The 19,180-nt window shown below is 46.4% G+C and overlaps 1 protein-coding gene across 1 annotated transcript in view; it reads right to left on the minus strand.

Annotated features, from left to right (window-relative positions):
* Window positions 1-489: 489 nt before the first annotated feature.
* Window positions 490-19,180, minus strand: part of LOC140407167 (RNA helicase aquarius-like) — a 79,933-nt gene continuing 61,242 nt past the window's right edge. The window contains exons 24-28 of the mRNA XM_072494852.1: window positions 18,986-19,096; window positions 10,889-10,998; window positions 5,916-6,051; window positions 829-1,038; window positions 490-522 (exon numbers count right to left, since the gene is read on the minus strand). Of these exons, the coding sequence (XP_072350953.1) occupies window positions 490-522; window positions 829-1,038; window positions 5,916-6,051; window positions 10,889-10,998; window positions 18,986-19,096 (600 nt within the window). The remainder of the gene's footprint in view (window positions 523-828; window positions 1,039-5,915; window positions 6,052-10,888; window positions 10,999-18,985; window positions 19,097-19,180) is intronic.

The raw sequence follows: 19,180 nt of genomic DNA on the forward strand, positions 1-19,180 counted from the left end.
GAATAATGCTGCATGCTTCTCCTCCCTTCCCACTTTCACCATTGTGAATGCTGTCTCTTTATAGAAGGCTTCCATAATCTGTTCAGGATTTACAACTTTTTGTAATTAATAATCATCCAGAATAGCACGGCAAGCTCAGCATACTAAGTATAACCCATCAGTAGGGCAGCACGGTAGCACAAGTGGATAGCACTGTGGCGTCAGAGCGCCAGGGTCCCAGGTTCGATTCACTGCTGGGTCACTGTCTGTGCTGAGTTAGCACATTCTCCCCGTGTTTCCTCCGGGTGCTCTGGTTTCCTCCCACAGTCCAAAGACGTGCAGGTTAGGTGGATTGGCCATGATAAATTGCCTTTAGTGACCAAAAAAGGTTAGGAGGAGTTATTGGGTCACGGGGATAGGGTGGAAGTGATGGCTTAAGTGGGTCGGTGCAGACTCGATGGGCTAAATGGCCTCCTTCTGCACTGTATGTTCTATGTAACATGAGCATCGTCATGATTTATAGGACCGCAAAGATGGTTTTTCCTGTAAATTATGGCATGTTTAAGAATTAACCAACAATAACCCATAATCACAACAAAAACCCATAATCACAACAAAGAATCGGACAGTAAACGAGATCAATCATATTTTTATAAGTGAAGGGAACCCATTTTCAAACTTTCTGGTCTCTGTTCTGTAACTAATGCTAGAGTTGAGATTGCAGACAGTAAACAAAACATTTTACTAATTGTTTTACATTTAGTAATAAATTAGGCAATAAATCTTGGTATTATTTAGCAGATTGAAAACAGCACAAGAAATCTTGCTATCCAGACAAATGTAGCCTACCTCTAGCTGCGTAAATATTTTATTGATGTGCCTGAAACAACCTTCAGCTATTTCCATATCTTCTTCGTATGATTGGCCTTTAAAAATAGGCTGGGGAGCATTTGCAAAGTATTTGTGGAATGGAAAATGCTCAGACACTGTTGTAACATCACCAGACTTTCCACTTTTGGCCTTTACTTTACTGAGATATTCTTCCCAGCGTGACATCACCTGAATGAAAAAAGAAAACAAATGCATTGATGTTCTTCTGTGTAACTCAAGTCACAATAAAAATGAGCCGTAGGCCATATATAATTTTGAGTCAAATATCACAAGTACAATTCATAATTTAAATATTAATTAGTAAAGTTGCTATTAGGATTATGGTGCAGTTGGTCAGTGTGTAACTGAGGCTGGTAAGTAACTATATTTACCTCAGCTGTAGCCATTGGAATTTAAAATAGAGGCAAGGTGGCTGAATGAGTAAAAGAAAGAATAACTAGAAGGGTAATTCTGCATGACTGAGCTAATTCCGCAATGACATAAAGGCTGCACTTTGTTTTGTGTCTAACATCAGTTTGAGAGGGGTGAAAGGAGGGCGGTGGCAAAAGGAGAGTGGGGGGGGGGGGGGGGAGAAAGGAAGGCGGGGGGGGAGAAAGGAAGGCGGGGGGGGAGAAAGGAAGGCGGGGGGAGAAAGGAAGGCGGGGGGAGAAAGGAAGGCGGGGGGAGAAAGGAAGGCGGGGGGGGGAGAAAGGAAGGCGGGGGGAGAAAGGAAGGCGGGGGGGAGAAAGGAAGGCGGGGGGGGAGAAAGGAAGGCGGGGGGGGAGAAAGGAGGGCGGGGGGGAGCAAGGAAGGCGGGGGGGAGAAAGGAAGGCGGGGGGAGAAAGGAAGGCGGGGGGGGAGAAAGGAAGGCGGGGGGGAGAAAGGAAGGCGGGGGGGGAGAAAGGAAGGCGGGGGGAGAAAGGAAGGCGGGGGGGGAGCAAGGAGGGCGGGGGGAGCAAGGAGGGCAGGGGGGAGCAAGGAGGGCAGGGGGGAGGAAGGAAGGCGGACGGGAGGAAGGAAGGCCGGGGGAGGAAGGAAGGCGGGGGGGAGGAAGGAGGGCGGGGGGGAGAAAGGTGGGCGTGGGGGAGAAAGGTGGGCGTGGGGGAGAAAGGTGGGCGTGGGGGAGAAAGGTGGGCGTGGGGGAGAAAGGTGGGTGTGGGGGAGAAAGGTGGGCGTGGGGGAGAAAGGTGGGCGTGGGGGAGAAAGGTGGGCGTGGGGGAGAAAGGTGGGCGTGGGGGAGAAAGGTGGGCGTGGGGGAGAAAGGTGGGCGTGGGGGAGAAAGGTGGGCGTGGGGGAGAAAGGTGGGCGTGGGGGAGAAAGGTGGGCGTGGGGGAGAAAGGTGGGCGTGGGGGAGAAAGGAGGGCGTGGGGAAAGACAGGAAGGCGGGAGGAAAGACAGGACGGCGGGAGGAAAGACAGGAAGGCGGGAGGAAAGACAGGACGGCGGGAGGAAAGACAGGACGGCGGGAGGAAAGACAGGACGGCGGGAGGAAAGACAGGACGGCGGGAGGAAAGACAGGACGGCGGGAGGAAAGACAGGACGGCGGGAGGAAAGACAGGACGGCGGGAGGAAAGACAGGACGGCGGGAGGGGAGAAAGGAGGGCGGGAGGGGAGAAAGGAGGGCGGGAGGGGAGAAAGGAGGGCGGGAGGGGAGAAAGGAGGGCGGGAGGGGAGAAAGGAGGGCGGGAGGGGAGAAAGGAGGGCGGGAGGGGAGAAAGGAGGGCGGGAGGGGAGAAAGGAGGGCGGGAGGGGAGAAAGGAGGGCGGGAGGGGAGAAAGGAGGGCGGGAGGGGAGAAAGGAGGGCGGGAGGGGAGAAAGGAGGGCGGGAGGGGAGAAAGGAGGGCGGGAGGGGAGAAAGGAGGGCGGGGGGGGAGAAAGGAGGGCGGGGGGGGAGAAAGATGGGCGGGGGGGAGAAAGGAGGTCGTGGGGGGAGAAAGGAGGGCGTGGGGGGAGAAAGGAGGGCGTGGGGGAGAAAGGAGGGCGTGGGGGAGAAAGGAGGGCGTGGGGGAGAAAGGAGGGCGTGGGGGAGAAAGGAGGGCGTGGGGGAGAAAGGAGGGCGTGGGGGAGAAAGGAGGGCGTGGGGGAGAAAGGAGGGCGTGGGGGAGAAAGGAGGGCGTGGGGGAGAAAGGAGGGCGTGGGGGAGAAAGGAGGGCGTGGGGGAGAAAGGAGGGCGTGGGGGAGAAAGGAGGGCGTGGGGGAGAAAGGAGGGCGTGGGGGAGAAAGGAGGGCGTGGGGGAGAAAGGAGGGCGTGGGGGAGAAAAGAGGGCGTGGGGGAGAAAGGAGGGCGTGGGGGAGAAAGGAGGGCGTGGGGGAGAAAGGAGTGTGGGGAAAGAAAGGAGGGCGGGAGGAGAAAGGAGGGCGGGGAGGAGAAAGGAGGGCGGGGAGGAGAAAGGAGGGCGGGGAGGAGAAAGGAGGGCGGGGAGGAGAAAGGAGGGCGGGGAGGAGAAAGGAGGGCGGGGAGGAGAAAGGAGGGCGGGGAGGAGAAAGGAGGGCGGGGAGGAGAAAGGAGGGCGGGGAGGAGAAAGGAGGGCGGGGAGGAGAAAGGAGGGCGGGGAGGAGAAAGGAGGGCGGGGAGGAGAAAGGAGGGCGGGGAGGAGAAAGGAGGACGGAGGGAAAAAGGGCCCTTTATTTTGTTCAGTACACATCCTTTTGCTTTGATTAAGTGGGGGGAAAATTGCATTTAATAATCTAGTTATCTCTTCACTCACAGCAGCTAATACTCCAAAGAGCATTGTAAAAGGAGCTTTTGTTTGTGTTTGTTCAACCATGCTAAGTCGGACTTTGTTTTATCCACTTTGCAGCAAGGCACAGATTTTTCAGAAGATATGAGCAAGGCAAATGTCCACAAGTTGAGTGGGGTGGGATCGGCGGTGGGAGCGGGAAAGGAGGTTGAAAGTCAGGATCCCAATTTGTACATATTTAATGTAATCATCGGGCCTTTACGCCTGATAATCTCACACCTACCCCTCATTAGATTGTCCATTCCTGTCAGCGTGGGGGCAGGCCGCGAATCATGAAATGGCCCCCAGGGCATGCACCTGACGGGCAAGACCTGCCAGAGGGGTTCAGATATGTACATCACCCAGTGGGTGGATGGGGAAAGAGGGTCATGTCTAGGCACTGCACCCGACACTATGTGGGTTAGTTCTATTGTTGATTTTTTGAAGGGAGTCCAGTGGGATGTCTTGGGACTCGCCCATGCTTTTTAAAAATATACTAAGTCCCCAACAATAGTGCGGATGAAGCCGCTGTTGGGGCCAGTGGCTTCCACGTTGTTTTTCCTGCCTGCTGCCTCACTACAAAAATATGAGAAAATTCCACCCCTCGTCTGCTGCCACACATTTTCTGCTCTGTTGTTCAATCATTTAGGACCATGGGGTCAAAGGGATCAGGGTTGAAATGCATTACTAAACATGAAATGAACATAACCGAAGAAAAAAATACAGGATTTCCCAGGATTAGCTGATGCTTGGTATCTTGCTGAATTCTTCTCTCATGTGAAGGGACCAAATTATTAGTCTTTTGCAGAGAATGAAGAAATAAGAATAAAACCCTGCATGTTCCTGGAGCATGGAAATCTATTTTATGATGCTGGAGAGAAAAGTATTTACTTTGAGATCAAGCCTCCTCAACACATAGACTCTCTGACCTTCTGAAAAGTTTATGCCCAAAACTAGAACATTTTCTTAATATTTCTCCAACAACAAATTGAACGCAAAAATATAATATTTCACCTGATGTCTATTGAATCTTTGGAATCATATATTTCAATATCCTCGTCACTGCCAGGGGCAAAATCACTAACAGAGCTCGGAAGTGAATAAGGTCTATTGCAAAACACCAATGATGACCCTTCATCTTTAGAATGCCCCATGCCAACTTCAGATGAGCAGAACAAAAGATTGCCAGTTTGTGCTCAGCTAATCAATCTCGGTGACAATGACTGTAATGGAGTAAAAATGACCACTTTCACAGAGCTGGAAGGAGAAGATGTGCCTTCCTAATTTTCATTATTATCATAAGATCCTAACTTGAAAAGGTACGTCTATGGAGGTCGAGTGAGGACAGAACCAAGCTCAGATGTGATGCTTTCTGTGGGTTGCCAACCTGATATCCAATGATTAGGCTTACACATGAAGAGTGGACAAATAGGAAAAGCATCAGTAACGATTGAGATACTTCCCAGGAGAAGAGAAATATATTAATACAATAAAAGTTCATTTGCCAGTTTGTTAGGAATCAATGTAAATTTGCACGTAAACATTAAAAACAGAATTCTTCATTTAATTTGAATTTGTCCAGTGACCATTTATTATAATTCACACACAAAAAGTTCTGATTTATGATATCAGATTGCAATGTCTGAGAATGAACGAGTTTTATGGGGTTGAAGGGATAGGTTACATATGTGCGGACTGCACGGTGACACAATGGTTAACACTGCTGCCTCACAGCGCCAGGGACCCGGGTTCAATTCTGGCCTTGGGTGACTGTGCGGAGATTGCACTTCCTCCCTAAGTCTGCCTGAGTTTCCTCCAGATGCTCCGGTTTCCTCCCACAGTCCAAAGATGTGCAGATTAGGTGGATTGGCCACAATATTGTCGCTTAGCGTCCAGGGATTTGCAGATTAGGTGAGGTTACAGGGATGGGGTGGGGGAGTGCGCCTAGGTGGGGTGCTCTTTTGGAGCGTCAGTGACTCAATTGGCTCCTTCTGAACTGTAGGGATTCTATTGTAATGTGAAATAGTAATGCAAAAAGTACAATGTTAGGCCGTGGTGCAATTACAGAAAAATAATCTACCAAGTCCAAATACAATAATTTTCAGGTTAAAAATAATGTATTTTCAGGAAAAAAAAATAGTATTATGTAGACTGACCATTTAAAATAAGACACGCAAAGCCAAATGGACCGTATCATTGCCACCACAGGTTACAAAGCAAATGTACGAGGTGTGCAATTGTAACTAATATTAAATGGAATCAAACTGAGAACAATGATCATATGTTCCCATGCCTACCAACACTAAACTTGGATATTGTTAATTTACTGCACTGCAAATGTCTTACCTGATACAGGTAAAAATGTCCGGCTGTTTCACAAGTATATGACACATCTCCAGGTACGCCTAGGCTCTCTTGCAATCGTCCTACTTCACGCAATAACTCAAGTCTCCTTGCCAACACATAATTTACACGACCGTACCTATAAAGTAAATTGCAAACAAACCAGACGGTAGTGCTAGATATTATTTGGCCTACACGCAAATGAAAACATACCTATATTTGCAATCAAGTACATACATGCAAAACTATTATCAGTTTCATAAGGAGAGCATTATCATCATACCATTAAAGCGCAATGTATTATTCTGCTATAGGGCCATTTAAATCCACAAAGTCCAATTGCTAAATTGTTTAATTCCGGCAAGGAGGGAAATTTGTAAATTTGTAGAAGTTTCAGAGGAGCTCAGAAGTCAGGAGTCCAACTTTATTCCCTCCACCAGCTGCGTCAAGTTTAACTTATGCAACTGGGCTCAACTCCATGCCACCTGTATCCCAAGATAGCAAAAGCTCACCCTCACCAACCGAAGCGGCAACTCCCCCAACCTCCTCTCCTGTCCCTGTGCATTAATTAAAAAAATATTTTTTTTTTTTTTTTTTATAAAAGAGTACCCAATTAATTTTTTTCCAATTAAGGGACAATTTAGCCTGGCCAATCCACCTATCCTGCACATCTTTGGGTTGTGGGGCGAAACCCACGCAAACATGGGGAGAATGTGCAAACTCCACACGGACAGTGACCCAGAACCTTGATCGAACCTGGGACCTCGGTGCCGTGAGGCAGCTATGCTAACCCCTGCGCCACCGTGCTGCCCTGTCCCTGTGCATTAATTGGGACTACCTCGCTTTTCCTCATGTTAAGCCTGTACCCCCAAAAGCAGCAAAATTCCCCAAAATCAGCATGATCCCGACCGGATCCAAAATATACAACATGCGATCATCCACGAACAAAGAAACCCGATACTCCAACCCCTCCCCACTAAATACCTCTCCACTCTCTCAAACCCATAAGCGCCATTGCCAGCGGCTCAATCGCCAGAGGAAAGAGCAGTGGAGAGAGTGGAACACCCCTGCCTTGTTCCCCAGTGTAACCCAAAATAATCCGAAGTGACCCTGTTCGTCCAAACACTTGCCATAGGATTATACAACAACCGCACCCAATCCACAATACCCTTCCCAAACCGCCCCAACACCTCGAACAAATACGCCCACTCACTCTGGTCGAACGCATTCACCGTGTCCATTGCCACAACCACGTCCATTTCCCGGCCCTCCGAGGGTATCTTTATAACATTAAGCAACCTGCGCATATTCGCCGACAACTGCCACCCTTTCACAAACCCCGTCTGGTCCTTGCCTATGAATCCCAGAACACAATCCTCTATCCGCACCACCAGCACCTTCGCCAATAACTTTGTTTCGATATTCAACAGGGAAATCGGGCAGTACGGATCACATTGCTCCGGGTCCTTGTCCATCTTTAGACTGAGCAATATCGAAGCGTCAGACCATCGACTCATTATACATCACCACTAGCAGAGACCCCAGCTTCAACCCAAACTTCTTATAGAACTCAACTGGGAACCCATCCGGATCCTTCCCTGCCTGCATCGACCCCACGCAATCCATTACCTCACTCAGCCTAATCAGGGCCCCCAAACCCTGCACCTTCACCTCCTCAACCCTCAGGAACGTTAACCCGCCCAAAAACTACCTCATCCCTCCATCCCCCACCGGAGGCTCTGAATTATACAATCTCCGGAAAAAATCCACAAAACCCCAATCACCCCTCCGATTCCGATATCGTCTCTCACACTCCCCTTGCCTACTTCCTCAGCTGGTGCACAAGCATCCTGCTTGCTTTCTCTCCTCGCTCATATACTGCCCCCCCCCCTCCCCCGCTCTGCGCAATTGTCCCACTGCTTTTCCAATGGGCACCAGCCCAAACTCCAGCTGGGGCCTCTGCCTCTTCTTTAGTAACACCTCCTCAGGCACCACTGAATATCTATGGTTCACTCTCAGAACGTCCTCCTCCAACCTCAGCTCGCTCCACCCTCTTCCTGTGCGCCCGAATCAATGTAAATTGCCCTCAAAGCACTACCTGTTACGACTCCCACAACGTGGAAGCAGACACCTCTACAGTCTTATTCTGCTCCACTTAATTTTGAATGGCCACACTCACTTTCACAAACCCTCTCACCTGCCAACAATTCCACATCCAAGCTCCACTGTGGTCGCTGAGCCTCCCCCTTCACCATCCACAAGGCCACCCAATGCAGCTATGGTCAGAAACCCCAATCGCAAAATACTCTGATCCAGCCACCCCCGCCAACAGCACCTTGTCTAATACAAAGAAATCAACCCAGCAGTACACCGGGTGCACGTGCGGGGAATAGTAAAATTCCTTTGCCCCCTCTCAAACTGACATGGATCTAACCCGTCATATGTTCCATAAACCCCTGCAACTCATTTGCCAGGTTCAGAATCTTTGCTAAATCCTGCCTCAGAATATCAAAATCGTCCCATACATACACTAGCCCCATCAGCTTCCCACTCACCATTACAAACCTACCTTCCCTCTCCATCGCCCCCCCGCCCCATACCCAGAGTCACTTACAATACTTCCCACCTCAAAAACCACCCTCTTATTGAACAGCACCACCACCCCCCCTCATCTTCATAACCTATCCCGAATGGAACACCTTCCTCACCCAACCCTTCCTCAGCCTCGTTTGGTCCCCGGCTTCAGGTGAGTCTCCTGAAGAAACAGGTATGCCTTCAAACTCCTCAAATGTGCGAAAATGTGTGACCTTTCAACCAGGCCATTCAAACCCCAAACGTTCCACGTAATCAACCACGTTGGGGGGCTCCCCGCGCCCCCATCGCCAATCAGCCCCTCTTTAACCAGCTCCCCCAGGCCCACACTTCCCTCCCCCTCAGGTCCTTCCCAAGATGTCCACCACCCCTTAAGCAACTGCACAACACCAATTCCACCCACGTCAGCATTCCCTCCTCCCATGAAAAAGAAAAACCAACCACCAGCCCCTCCTTCCACAGATTGACCCCACACTTCACTCCCGCTAACTAGCCAGCCAATCAGCTAGCATGGTGGCGCCCACTGGCCTCCTCCAGCATGTCAAAATAAAACACTCAATTCTGGTGCGTGGCCCACAGACGAGCAAGATACAACACCCCAAACTTCACTCCTTCCTGGCAGAGGGCAGCCTTGGTCTGATTGAAGCCGGCCCGCTGCTTGTCCAACTCCGCATCCAAATTCTGGTCATCCTCAGTACTTTTCCCTCCCAGGTGCACTTTCCCGTTTCCTTCACCCACCTCAGTATCTTCCCCTTGTTGAGAATGCGATGCAGCCGCCCTCGACAGCTCCCCCGCCTTCGGCCTCCTCAACGCCCCGTGAGCTCGATCCACCTCTTGGGGGGGGGAGACAGACAATCAAAGACCTCTCCCCCACCAACTTCCCGACCATGTTCGCCACATTCCTTGTGGCCTGCGTTCCCTCAATCCCTTCAGGGAGACCCACGATCCGGAGATTCAGTCTCCTGGAACGATTCTCTAGATCCTCCACCTTCTCCTGCCACCTCTTCTGGCTACCCACAATGAGCACCATCTCTACCTCCAACGAGGCCAGCCAGTCCTTATGCTCCCACACCACTACCTTCACCTTCTGGAGCACTAGACCCTGCACCTCCAGCCTCTGCACCACTCTCTCAATAGCTGCCATACGGGGCTCCACCACCGTTGCCAGGTCCTCGCAGGCCTCCTTCCTCTGCTGCTGGAACTTTGCATTCAAAAAGTCCAACAATTGCTCAGTAGACTACTGGGCGGGCAACGCCACCCCAGAAACCTCCACCATCTTTTCCTTTGTCGCAGCTCGAATAACCTCTTGGCCAGGCTGCTGCCTCTTACTCGTTAACACTCCTCGTCAGGTAAGCCATAAACTGGCCCCACTGATGGAACACGATTATTTCTCAGTGCTCGTGCACCTCACACCAGCAAACACCCCTTAAATCGGATGAAAAGGACCAGGCAATTCCACCTCGAGAGGGAGCCAGCAAATGTGCAACCACTTGCTCCGTGGCCACTTCGGAAGTCACGGGTGATGTGTCACAGGGTTAGTTCATGACGCCCATTCACCAATCACGGACAGTAGAACACAGCTGCAACAGAGCTCCCCAACCAGAAGTATCAAAAGCATCATTGGTACCTTGGAAGTAGTGCTTCACAAGCTAATCTTAAGATTGGGAACAATCTTGCAGTAAATAATTACCAGTTCCAGCACGCATCAAAACTTCACCCTTAAAACAGGCCTAAACAAAGACTGGAATAGCAAAGCCATACAGGGATAAATGGATGAAAATTCGGATGACGAATTAGCAACTGTTCAGCAATTCAGCAAATAACAGTAATTCAGCAACAGGCAGTAATTACAGATGACTTCCAATGAATGCCTTAGAAACGCTATTTGTTAAAGGGGCAAACAATATTTGCCAGATAGCTATCGCCAAATAACATCCGGTCCTGTTTTATACTGGAACAGACATGCTGGAAATCATAATAAGGTTTTTTGAAATTAATTTTTATAAAAATGAAATGATAATCAAAACAGGAAGCATCAAGAGTTGGCTCCATAACACAAAATGATCTTCTGCAAGCACAATTGTTTTAATCTAGATAATTCAAGTATGAGTTTCAGTCAAGGCTGCATTACAAAATTTATCTTTCCATTTACAGAAAATAACTTTGATGACCATTTTTCTAAAATTAGACATCAATTTCAAAAATACATTTTACATAAGCTTTATTGGATGGTTTGCAAGTATACACACATAAGTGCTTTGTTTCAGGCCCTTTATATTCTCAATTAACGAACACCCTAAATATGCAATATCAATTTCAGATTAAAATTTATTCCAGTTTTCTTTTTTCTACCCTATCGGTACACATTCCTTGCAGCTCCTCACCTGCTAAAATCCTTCTCAGTCTCCAGCTCCTCCTCTCCATGACCCAGACGTAGAAGGTGGCGCTCATCAATGTCCAGAGCCATGATCTTCTCAAACAGCTGATTCAATGCCTGGAGATTGACAGTAACAGACAACTCCGTGTTTAGAATTGAGAACAACTTTTGAAAATAAATTTTTTTTGGGTGCGAAATGAAATCTTTTATTGTGTCTATTGATTATAATTGAGAGTTTAAGATCTTCTTGTGGTTACAAATCAAATGTTCTCAGTAAAGCCCCTGCATGGTCATCACAACTAGTTTACGTTTTAGCAAACCGGTCGTGATTCCTGCTGGCGTGACCTCATGCCAGCGGGGGGATCCGACACCCCCAGAAGCAACAGCATTAAGTCATTTAAATATATGGAAACTAGGCCTACGCCCTCACCGGGCAATAACCTGGTTACGTCACTGGCGGGGAAGATCTCAAACTGAGATCTCACCACCACAAATCCCATTATGGCCCTCCCCTGAGACTTAACCGGATTTGTGCCCACAGCAAATGGGCCCAGAAAATCACAGGCAATGACTATGTCAGCTTTGATTTGAATACTTATAGGTATTAGTCTGGAGAAAATCTCTCAAATGTTATGCATAAATTTAACACTAGGTTTAAATTCAAAAGTATGTATTTTATACGCTGAAGTTTAGGATATGCAATGTTTCAACAGATGTGCAAGTTCATCAACTTTATTCTGTATTATTTAACCAGCAAAAGAAAAGGTTCAAGCAATCGGGTGTAGATTTCTCCATTGACTTTTTCTTCCTAAATTTTAAATATTTTTATTCCATTTTTGTCATGTTAAGAGTAAGATCTCCTTTTAAAGTCATTTAAAGTCTCCATTAAAAGTCTCTCTCACAGTTCATTCATTTTTCTTTTTGGGAAGTCAATTTGTTACTTATTTTTTATTCTGTTTTTGAAGTTGCCAATTTGTTTTTCTCTCTTTGATTTCGGGACTGGGTGATTCTCAGAACTTGCCATGTTTTCTCAAGTTTCAGATGGAGCTCGAGACTTCCATTGCTAAAAATAGCCTGCATTATAACTTAGCTGCTATTCAAATTATATTTGGAGCCTTCACCTGACTGATTTGGTGCTTAATTAGTGTGCAATCAACTTCCACTTCCAAAGTTCACGTAAATTAGTCCCTTGTTTATGCTCAAAAATGCTTTAGACATTCCCCCTTAAGGCAATAAATATGATTATTTAAAAAATACTTCTTGGTTTACAAAATCTTTCATGCATCATTGGCAGTGTGATTACACTATGGTGATAGTAAAGTCACAAGAACCCAAAGAGAAAATGCTGGAAAATCTCAGCAGGTCTGGCAGCATTGTCGGGAGAGAAAGAGCTAAAGTTTTGGATTGGATCGGATTTGTTTATTGTCACGTGTACCGAGGTACAGTGAAAAGTATTTTTCTGCGAGCAGCTCAACAGATCATTAAGTACATGAGAAGAAAAGGGAATAAAAGAAAATACATAATAGGGCAACACAACATATACAATGTAACTACATAAGCACTGGCATCGGATGAAGCATACAGGGTGTAGTGTTAATGAAGTCAGTCCATAAGAGGGTCATTTAGGAGTCTGGCGACAGTGGGGAAGAAGCTGTTTTTGAGTCTGTTCGTGCGTGTTCTCGGACTTCTGTATCTCCTGCCCGATGGAAGAAGTTGGAAGAGTGAGTAAGCCGGGTGGGAGGGATCTTTGATTATACTGCCCGCTTTCCCCAGGCAGCGCGACGTGCAGATGGGAGTCAATGGATGGGAGGCAGGTTCGTGTGATGGACTGGGCGGTGTTCACGACTCTGAAGTTTCTTGCGGTCCTGGGCCGAGCAGTTGCCATACCAAGCTGTGATGCAGCCCGATAGGATGCTTTCTATGGTGCATCTGTAAAAGTTGGTAAGAGTCAATGTGGACATGCCGAATTTCCTTAGTTTCCTGAGGAAGTATAGGCGCTGTTGTGCTTTCTTGGTGGTAGCGTCGACGTGGGTGGACCAGGACAGATTTTTGGAGATGTGCACTCCTAGGAATTTGAAACTGCTAACCATCTTCACCTCGGCCCTGTTGATGCTGACAGGTGTGTACTATACTTTGCTTCCTGAAGTCAATTACCAGCTCTTTAGTTTTGCTGGCATTGAGGGAGAGATTGTTGTCGCTACACCACTCCACTAGGTTCTCTATCTCCCTCCTATATTCGGACTCATCGTTATTCGAGATCCGGCCCACTATGGTCATATCGTGAGCAAACCTGTAGATGGAGTTGGAACCAAGTTTTGCCACGCTGTCGTGTGTGTACAGGGAGTAGAGTAGGGGGCTAAGTACGCAGCCTTGCGGGGCGCCGGTGTTGAGGACTATTGTGGAGGAGGTGTTGTTGTTCATTCTTACTGATTGTGGTCTGTTGGTCAGAAAATCGAGGATCCAGTTGCAGAGTGGGGAGCCAAGTCCTAGGTTTTGGAGCTTTGATATGAACTTGGCTGGGATTATGGTGTTGAAGGCGGAGCTTTGGTCAATAAATAGGAGTCTAATGTAGGAGTCCTTGTTTTCAAGATGCTCTAGGGATGAGTGTAGGGCCAGGGAAATGGTGGCTGATGTGGACTGGTTGCAGCGGTATGCGAATTGCAGTGGATCAAGGCGTTCTGGGAGTATGGAGGCGATGCGCTTCATGATCAACCTCTCGAAGCACTTCATTGTGACAGAAGTCAGGGCCACTGGTCGGTAGTCATTGAGGCACGTTGCCTGGTTCTTCTTTGGTACCGGTATGATGGTGGTCTTCTTGAAGCAGGTGGGGACCTCGGAGTGGAGTAGGGACAGGTTAAAGATGTCCGTGAATACCTCTTTTTTGAGTCCAGATGACCCTTTGTCGAAGTGAATGACTCGAAAAGTTAGCTCTTTTCTCTCCCTACAGATGCTGTCAGACCTGCTAATATTTTCAAACATTTTCTCTTTGGTTTCAGATTCCAGCATCCGCAGTAATTTGCTTTTATCCTTAAAGTTACAAGGATTTGTTCAATTATTGGCCCAAACTTATTTATAGGACTTGTATCACATCACGTCTTTGACTGTCCAGTATTCTGTTTTTAGTTCCTCTGCTTCAGCTATCATGCTTGGTTGAGTCAAGTTCACTTTGCTAAGGATTTAAAAATCGCTCACAATATCTCTACGACCTCTTTTATTTTAGTAGCTGACGTGCTTCGCATAGTTTAAAGGTTAGTCAAATAGTGATGAGCTTAAGATACAATTGCAGAAATCCAACTGATGAGTTAATAATTTAGAAACTCTGCTCTTAGCCATTTAGAGCCATACAACCTGGCTTTGTTATTCATCTCCAATTTACTTCAGTATTCAATAAATTAATCTCAAGGAGTATAACAGTCTTTAAATGAAGTATAACTCTGCCTAAAATGAACTATACAATGTCTTTCATCAGTTACTTGTACAAATCAATTCTGAGCTTCAAGTAAGCCAAAAGACTTTGAAAGGTTTTACGCGGTGTCATTTGTGCAAAGCAGGCCACAAATCATAGCAAGTATGATACAAAATACATGTTGCTGATATGAAGGCAGTTTCTTGTGCAATTATCTGCTAAAATGTAACTAAAAGCGAAGTAATTGTTGCACCTTCCCGCAACTAAAATTCAATTTACATAGCCAATGGGAGCACACTGGGCTAAATCGCTGGCTTTTAAAGCAGACCAAGGCAGGCCAGCAGCACGGTTCGATTCCCGTACCAGCCTCCCCGAACAGGCGCCGGAATGTGGCGACTAGGGGCTTTTCACAGTAACTTCATTTGAAGCCTACTTGTGACAATAAGCGATTTTCATTCATTTCATTCATTTGGATCTAAAGAACGATTTCAAAAATATGCATTTCTCCTTAAAAACAATTGCAAACCTCTAAAAGCTTAAAAATCCGTTTTAAATGTTGAGAAACCAAAGATTGTTTGATGAGGGAAAAAATTAGTGTTTATATTTAATTTTAATGCTGAAATGTTTCTGTCATTAAAGTCTTATGATCTTTCAGCTCGCAAACAGCTTAGAAATTGATTTGTTTAGGAGACGAGGGCTGAAAGTGGTGGCAAAATGTAAAAGCCTGAAGGCAACACAAGTAGGAGCAGGTCAGACTGGAGAAGCTATATTCCACAAATTCACTGCACTCCCCATGGACAAGGCTGTACTTCAATGCTAAGAGAAAATGTGTGCAAATAATAGGGCCGATAATCAGAATTGCAACACTCAAATGTCAAGAGCCACAGTCGAATGTCTTCTTGAACTCTAATTAAAATGGTTCTATTGCGCGCTATCTTTTCATTTTTGATTACTAATGATTTCAAAAGTGTTCTTCATCGCAAATAACCTGTTTTTAAAGTATCCGGTCCGTGGAATGCTATTAAGCCAAAAGAAAATGAAATCCAAGATGTTAGTCTCAACCACATTTCCATTCTTGGAATTAAAGGAGTTATTTTTTGCTCGATCAAAGGTAACTATATATTATTATCACACAAGCTTGCCACCCTACCATTGATTCTGTCTACACCTCCCGCTGCCTCGGAAGGGCAGACATTGTCAAAGACACCTCACACCCAGACTTTGCCTTCTTCCAGACCTTTCCATCAGGCAGAAGGTACAGAAGTCTGAAGACTCGCACATCCAGACATAGGAACAGCTTCTTCCTCACAGCTACTAGACTCCTCAACTCGGACTGATCTGTTCCCTGTAAGACACTATTCACGATGCCCTATGCTGCTCTTGCTCATGTATTTGCTTAGTTTGGTCCTTGTTCCGCATCGGAACCAATTATTTATTGGTCGATGTACTTTCTTGATTATTCGTTTTGTCTACCGTGTTAGTACTGCGTACGTCCCCTTGGCCGCAGAAAAATATTTTTTACTATACTTCGGTACATGTGACAATAAATCACTTCCTGCATTATCAAATACTATTACGACTACTATTGCATGGACTGATGAAGAGCGAGATGTGAAATTTGTAATTCTTCAGCAAGTTGGCAGCCTCATCAGCCTGGAGCAGAGCAGTGAGATGGTCACTGAAGCACAGGTTGGGGCACTTGTCGATGATATGCACCATGGTTTGCAATTCACCACAGTTGCACAGGGGTGAGTCACGGCATAACCAATGGAAGCAGTAGCCGCAGCAGCGTCCGACTCCAGTGCGAAACTTGTCCAGTTTGAGCCGTTCGCTGCACAGGAGATCGAAGCCTGGGATTCCCAACGTGGGATCATCAAACAAGTGCTGATTCTGGGCTGTGTTGTTGGTGTGCCACAGGTCTGTAGCAGAACTGCCTAGCTCCGGCAGGTTGGGCCAGATTGGCCGCCTTGAATGAGGCGTTTGCAGGGTGGGTGAGTGATGTCTTCTACCAGTGGCACACCGGATTTTTGTACACTCTTCCTCACAAATGTGTTATGCTAGCGACATGACAGATTTGTGGTGGAGCAATGTTGCAGAGCACAGGTAGCCAATTTGTCTTTGTTGACTGGATTACGCCCGAGATGTTCCTTTCGATCTCATTCAGCTGGACATCTAACAGTTTCTTAAATGTCTTGCTGCCAGTGATGTGGTTGCTGCATTTGAATTCACCTCATCGCAGTATGGCTGGAGTTTCTAGCAATTAAAATTGACCTCTTTCAGGCTGCCAGTGCATTTCACATATACAACCTGGGCTGATTAAGTCGCTGATGTACAAAATGGCAGCTTTACCAAATTATGTACTTTTTTAAAACTGAAAAACCTCAATGAAGAGTCAAGAAACATCAGTGTAAGACAACACCAAGGCTAAAAGGAATAAAAAACAAGCATATTAAACAGTAGCGAGATGTCAATCTTGGGCTTTTAAAAATTGACATTATCAAAATGAACATTGAAAAAGAGACATGCTTTGCCTCTTGGAAAATAATTAGTTTAGTGGGGACAATGTGACGATCAATCATTATTAATCAGCAAATTCTGCAGTACAAAATTGAATCAGGTATAACAAAAGTGGAGCCATATGGACTTGTAACATTAACTCGTAGCACAGTGGTTAGCACTGTTGTTTCTAACCGGGTTCGATTTACGGCTTGGGTCACTGTCTGTGCGGAGTCTGCATGTTCTCCCCGTGTCTGCGTGGGTTTCCTCCGGGTGCTCCGGTTTCCTCCCACAAGTCCTGAAACACATGCTTGATAGGTGAATTGGGCATTCTGAATTCTCCCTCTGTGTAGTCGAACAGGCGCCGGAGTGTGGTGATTAGGGGATTTTCACAGTAACTTCATTGCAGTAAGCCTACTTATGGCCCTAATAAAGATTATTAAACTCCGGGGATGTGGTGGCATAATGGTATAGTCCAAAATTAATGCTCTGGGGAGCTGGGTTCAAATCTCACCACTGCAGATGGTGAAATAATGACCACAAAACCATTGTCCATTGTTGTATAAAGGACCCATAGTGTCCTTTAGGGAAGGAAATATGTCACCCTTACCTGGTCTGACCTACATGTGACTCTAGACCCACAGTAATGTGGTGACTCTTAAATGTCCTTGAAAATAGTCTAGTAAGCCATTCAGTTCAAGGGTAATTCGGGGTGGACAACAAATGTTGGCCCAGCCAGTGACACCCACATTCCCGGAAATGAATTTAATAATTGCTGCCAGACCTGCCGAGTCTTTCCAGCATTTTCTGTTTTTATTTCAGATTCCCATTCGCAGTGTTGTGTTTTATAACAGAAGTGTCATCAGTATTGGTTTTTCAAATAAGTTATCGGAAAAGGGCATACTGATCAAACAAAAGTATTTTACAGCGCAGAGTGCTGCTCACAATGTTAGCTACTGATATTCAAACTGCATTTCTAAATCATTGAGTTTGAAGATATTTAAAAAATACAGGTTTCAAAAATGCAGCAAACTATGTTGAGTCTTGTCACATACTGTTTGAAAACTATTTCTGAATGGATCCAGTTCACACTGATGACAGCCGCTTTGCATTGTTGACCATATAGGTCACACATAAATACTGGCCTCCTCTGGAATTTGCCTAATCCACAAAAACAGCTCAGGTTTGGCAAGCTGACCACCTTACTGAATAAAGTCATAAGGATGGTGGACACTTTTTAAAAAGTAATCATCACATTTAAATTGCTGAGGGTTCTATTCTGAGGTTAGAGTTAGGCATGTTGGTTGGGGACAATAGAATGCACTTTGCGACAGTTGGTTGTGTTTTTCCTGGCCAAGGGGCTCTTACTGTTAAAACCTGATGGTCAAAATGGAAAAATGTGCATTCAACAATTCCCTGCCCCACTTAAAAAGTTAATATTGTTTTTTAAAGGGCAGCACAGTGGCTAGCATTGCTGCCTATGGCGCTGAGGAACCGGGTTCGAATCCCGGCCTGGGTCACTGTCCGTGTGGAGTTTGCACGTTCGCCCTGTGTCTGCGTGGGTTTCACCCCCACAACCCAAAGATGTGCAGGGTAGGTGGATTGGCCATGCTAAATTCCCCCTTAATTGGAAAAAATAATTGGGTACTCTAAATTTGAAAAAAAGAATATTGCTTTTTTTTTTAAAAAGTCAAGTCAACATTGGGTCATCCAGTTACATCCACGACAAACCACAACTTAAAAGTTCCCGTCGCGAGGGACTATTAATCTCTTCAGAGCACTGCACACACAACTGGTTAGCACTGCTGCCTCAGTGCCAGGGACGTTGGGTGACAGTGTGGAGTTTGCATGTTCTCCCTGTGTCTGCGTGAGTTTCATCCGGGTGTTCCAGATTCCTCCCACAGTCCAAAGATGTGCAGTCTAGGTAGATTGGCCAGGCTAAATTGCCCTTAGTGTCCAACGGTTAGATGCCTTTCAGGATTATGGGAATAGGGCAGGGGAGTGGGACAGGGTGCTCTTTCAGAAGGTCGGTACAGACTCGATGGGTTGAATGGCCCCCTTCTGCACTGTAGGGATTCTAACTTGTCATCAACAATTATAGTTTTAATGAGACCAATACTACACATAATATGAACATGAAGATATCTCAGCCTGACAGAATCTAATCTAGTAGATTATTGAGCATGCTTATTGTTGATGTACCTGATTGGAATGGGTCACAATGAGAGTCCTCTGCTCTGGAAAGTTGTGATACAGGTTGGAAATTATCTGTACCGCAACATCAGTTTTTCCTGTACCTGGTGGCCCGACTACCTAGAACACAGAAACACCGCATTAAAGAACAACAGTAATAAAAAACAACAACTAGAGTAGCATCAAACACTTTCCACAGATGCT

The sequence above is a fragment of the Scyliorhinus torazame genome, chromosome 2 (genome assembly GCF_047496885.1).
Source record: "Scyliorhinus torazame isolate Kashiwa2021f chromosome 2, sScyTor2.1, whole genome shotgun sequence".
NCBI lineage: Eukaryota > Metazoa > Chordata > Chondrichthyes > Carcharhiniformes > Scyliorhinidae > Scyliorhinus > Scyliorhinus torazame.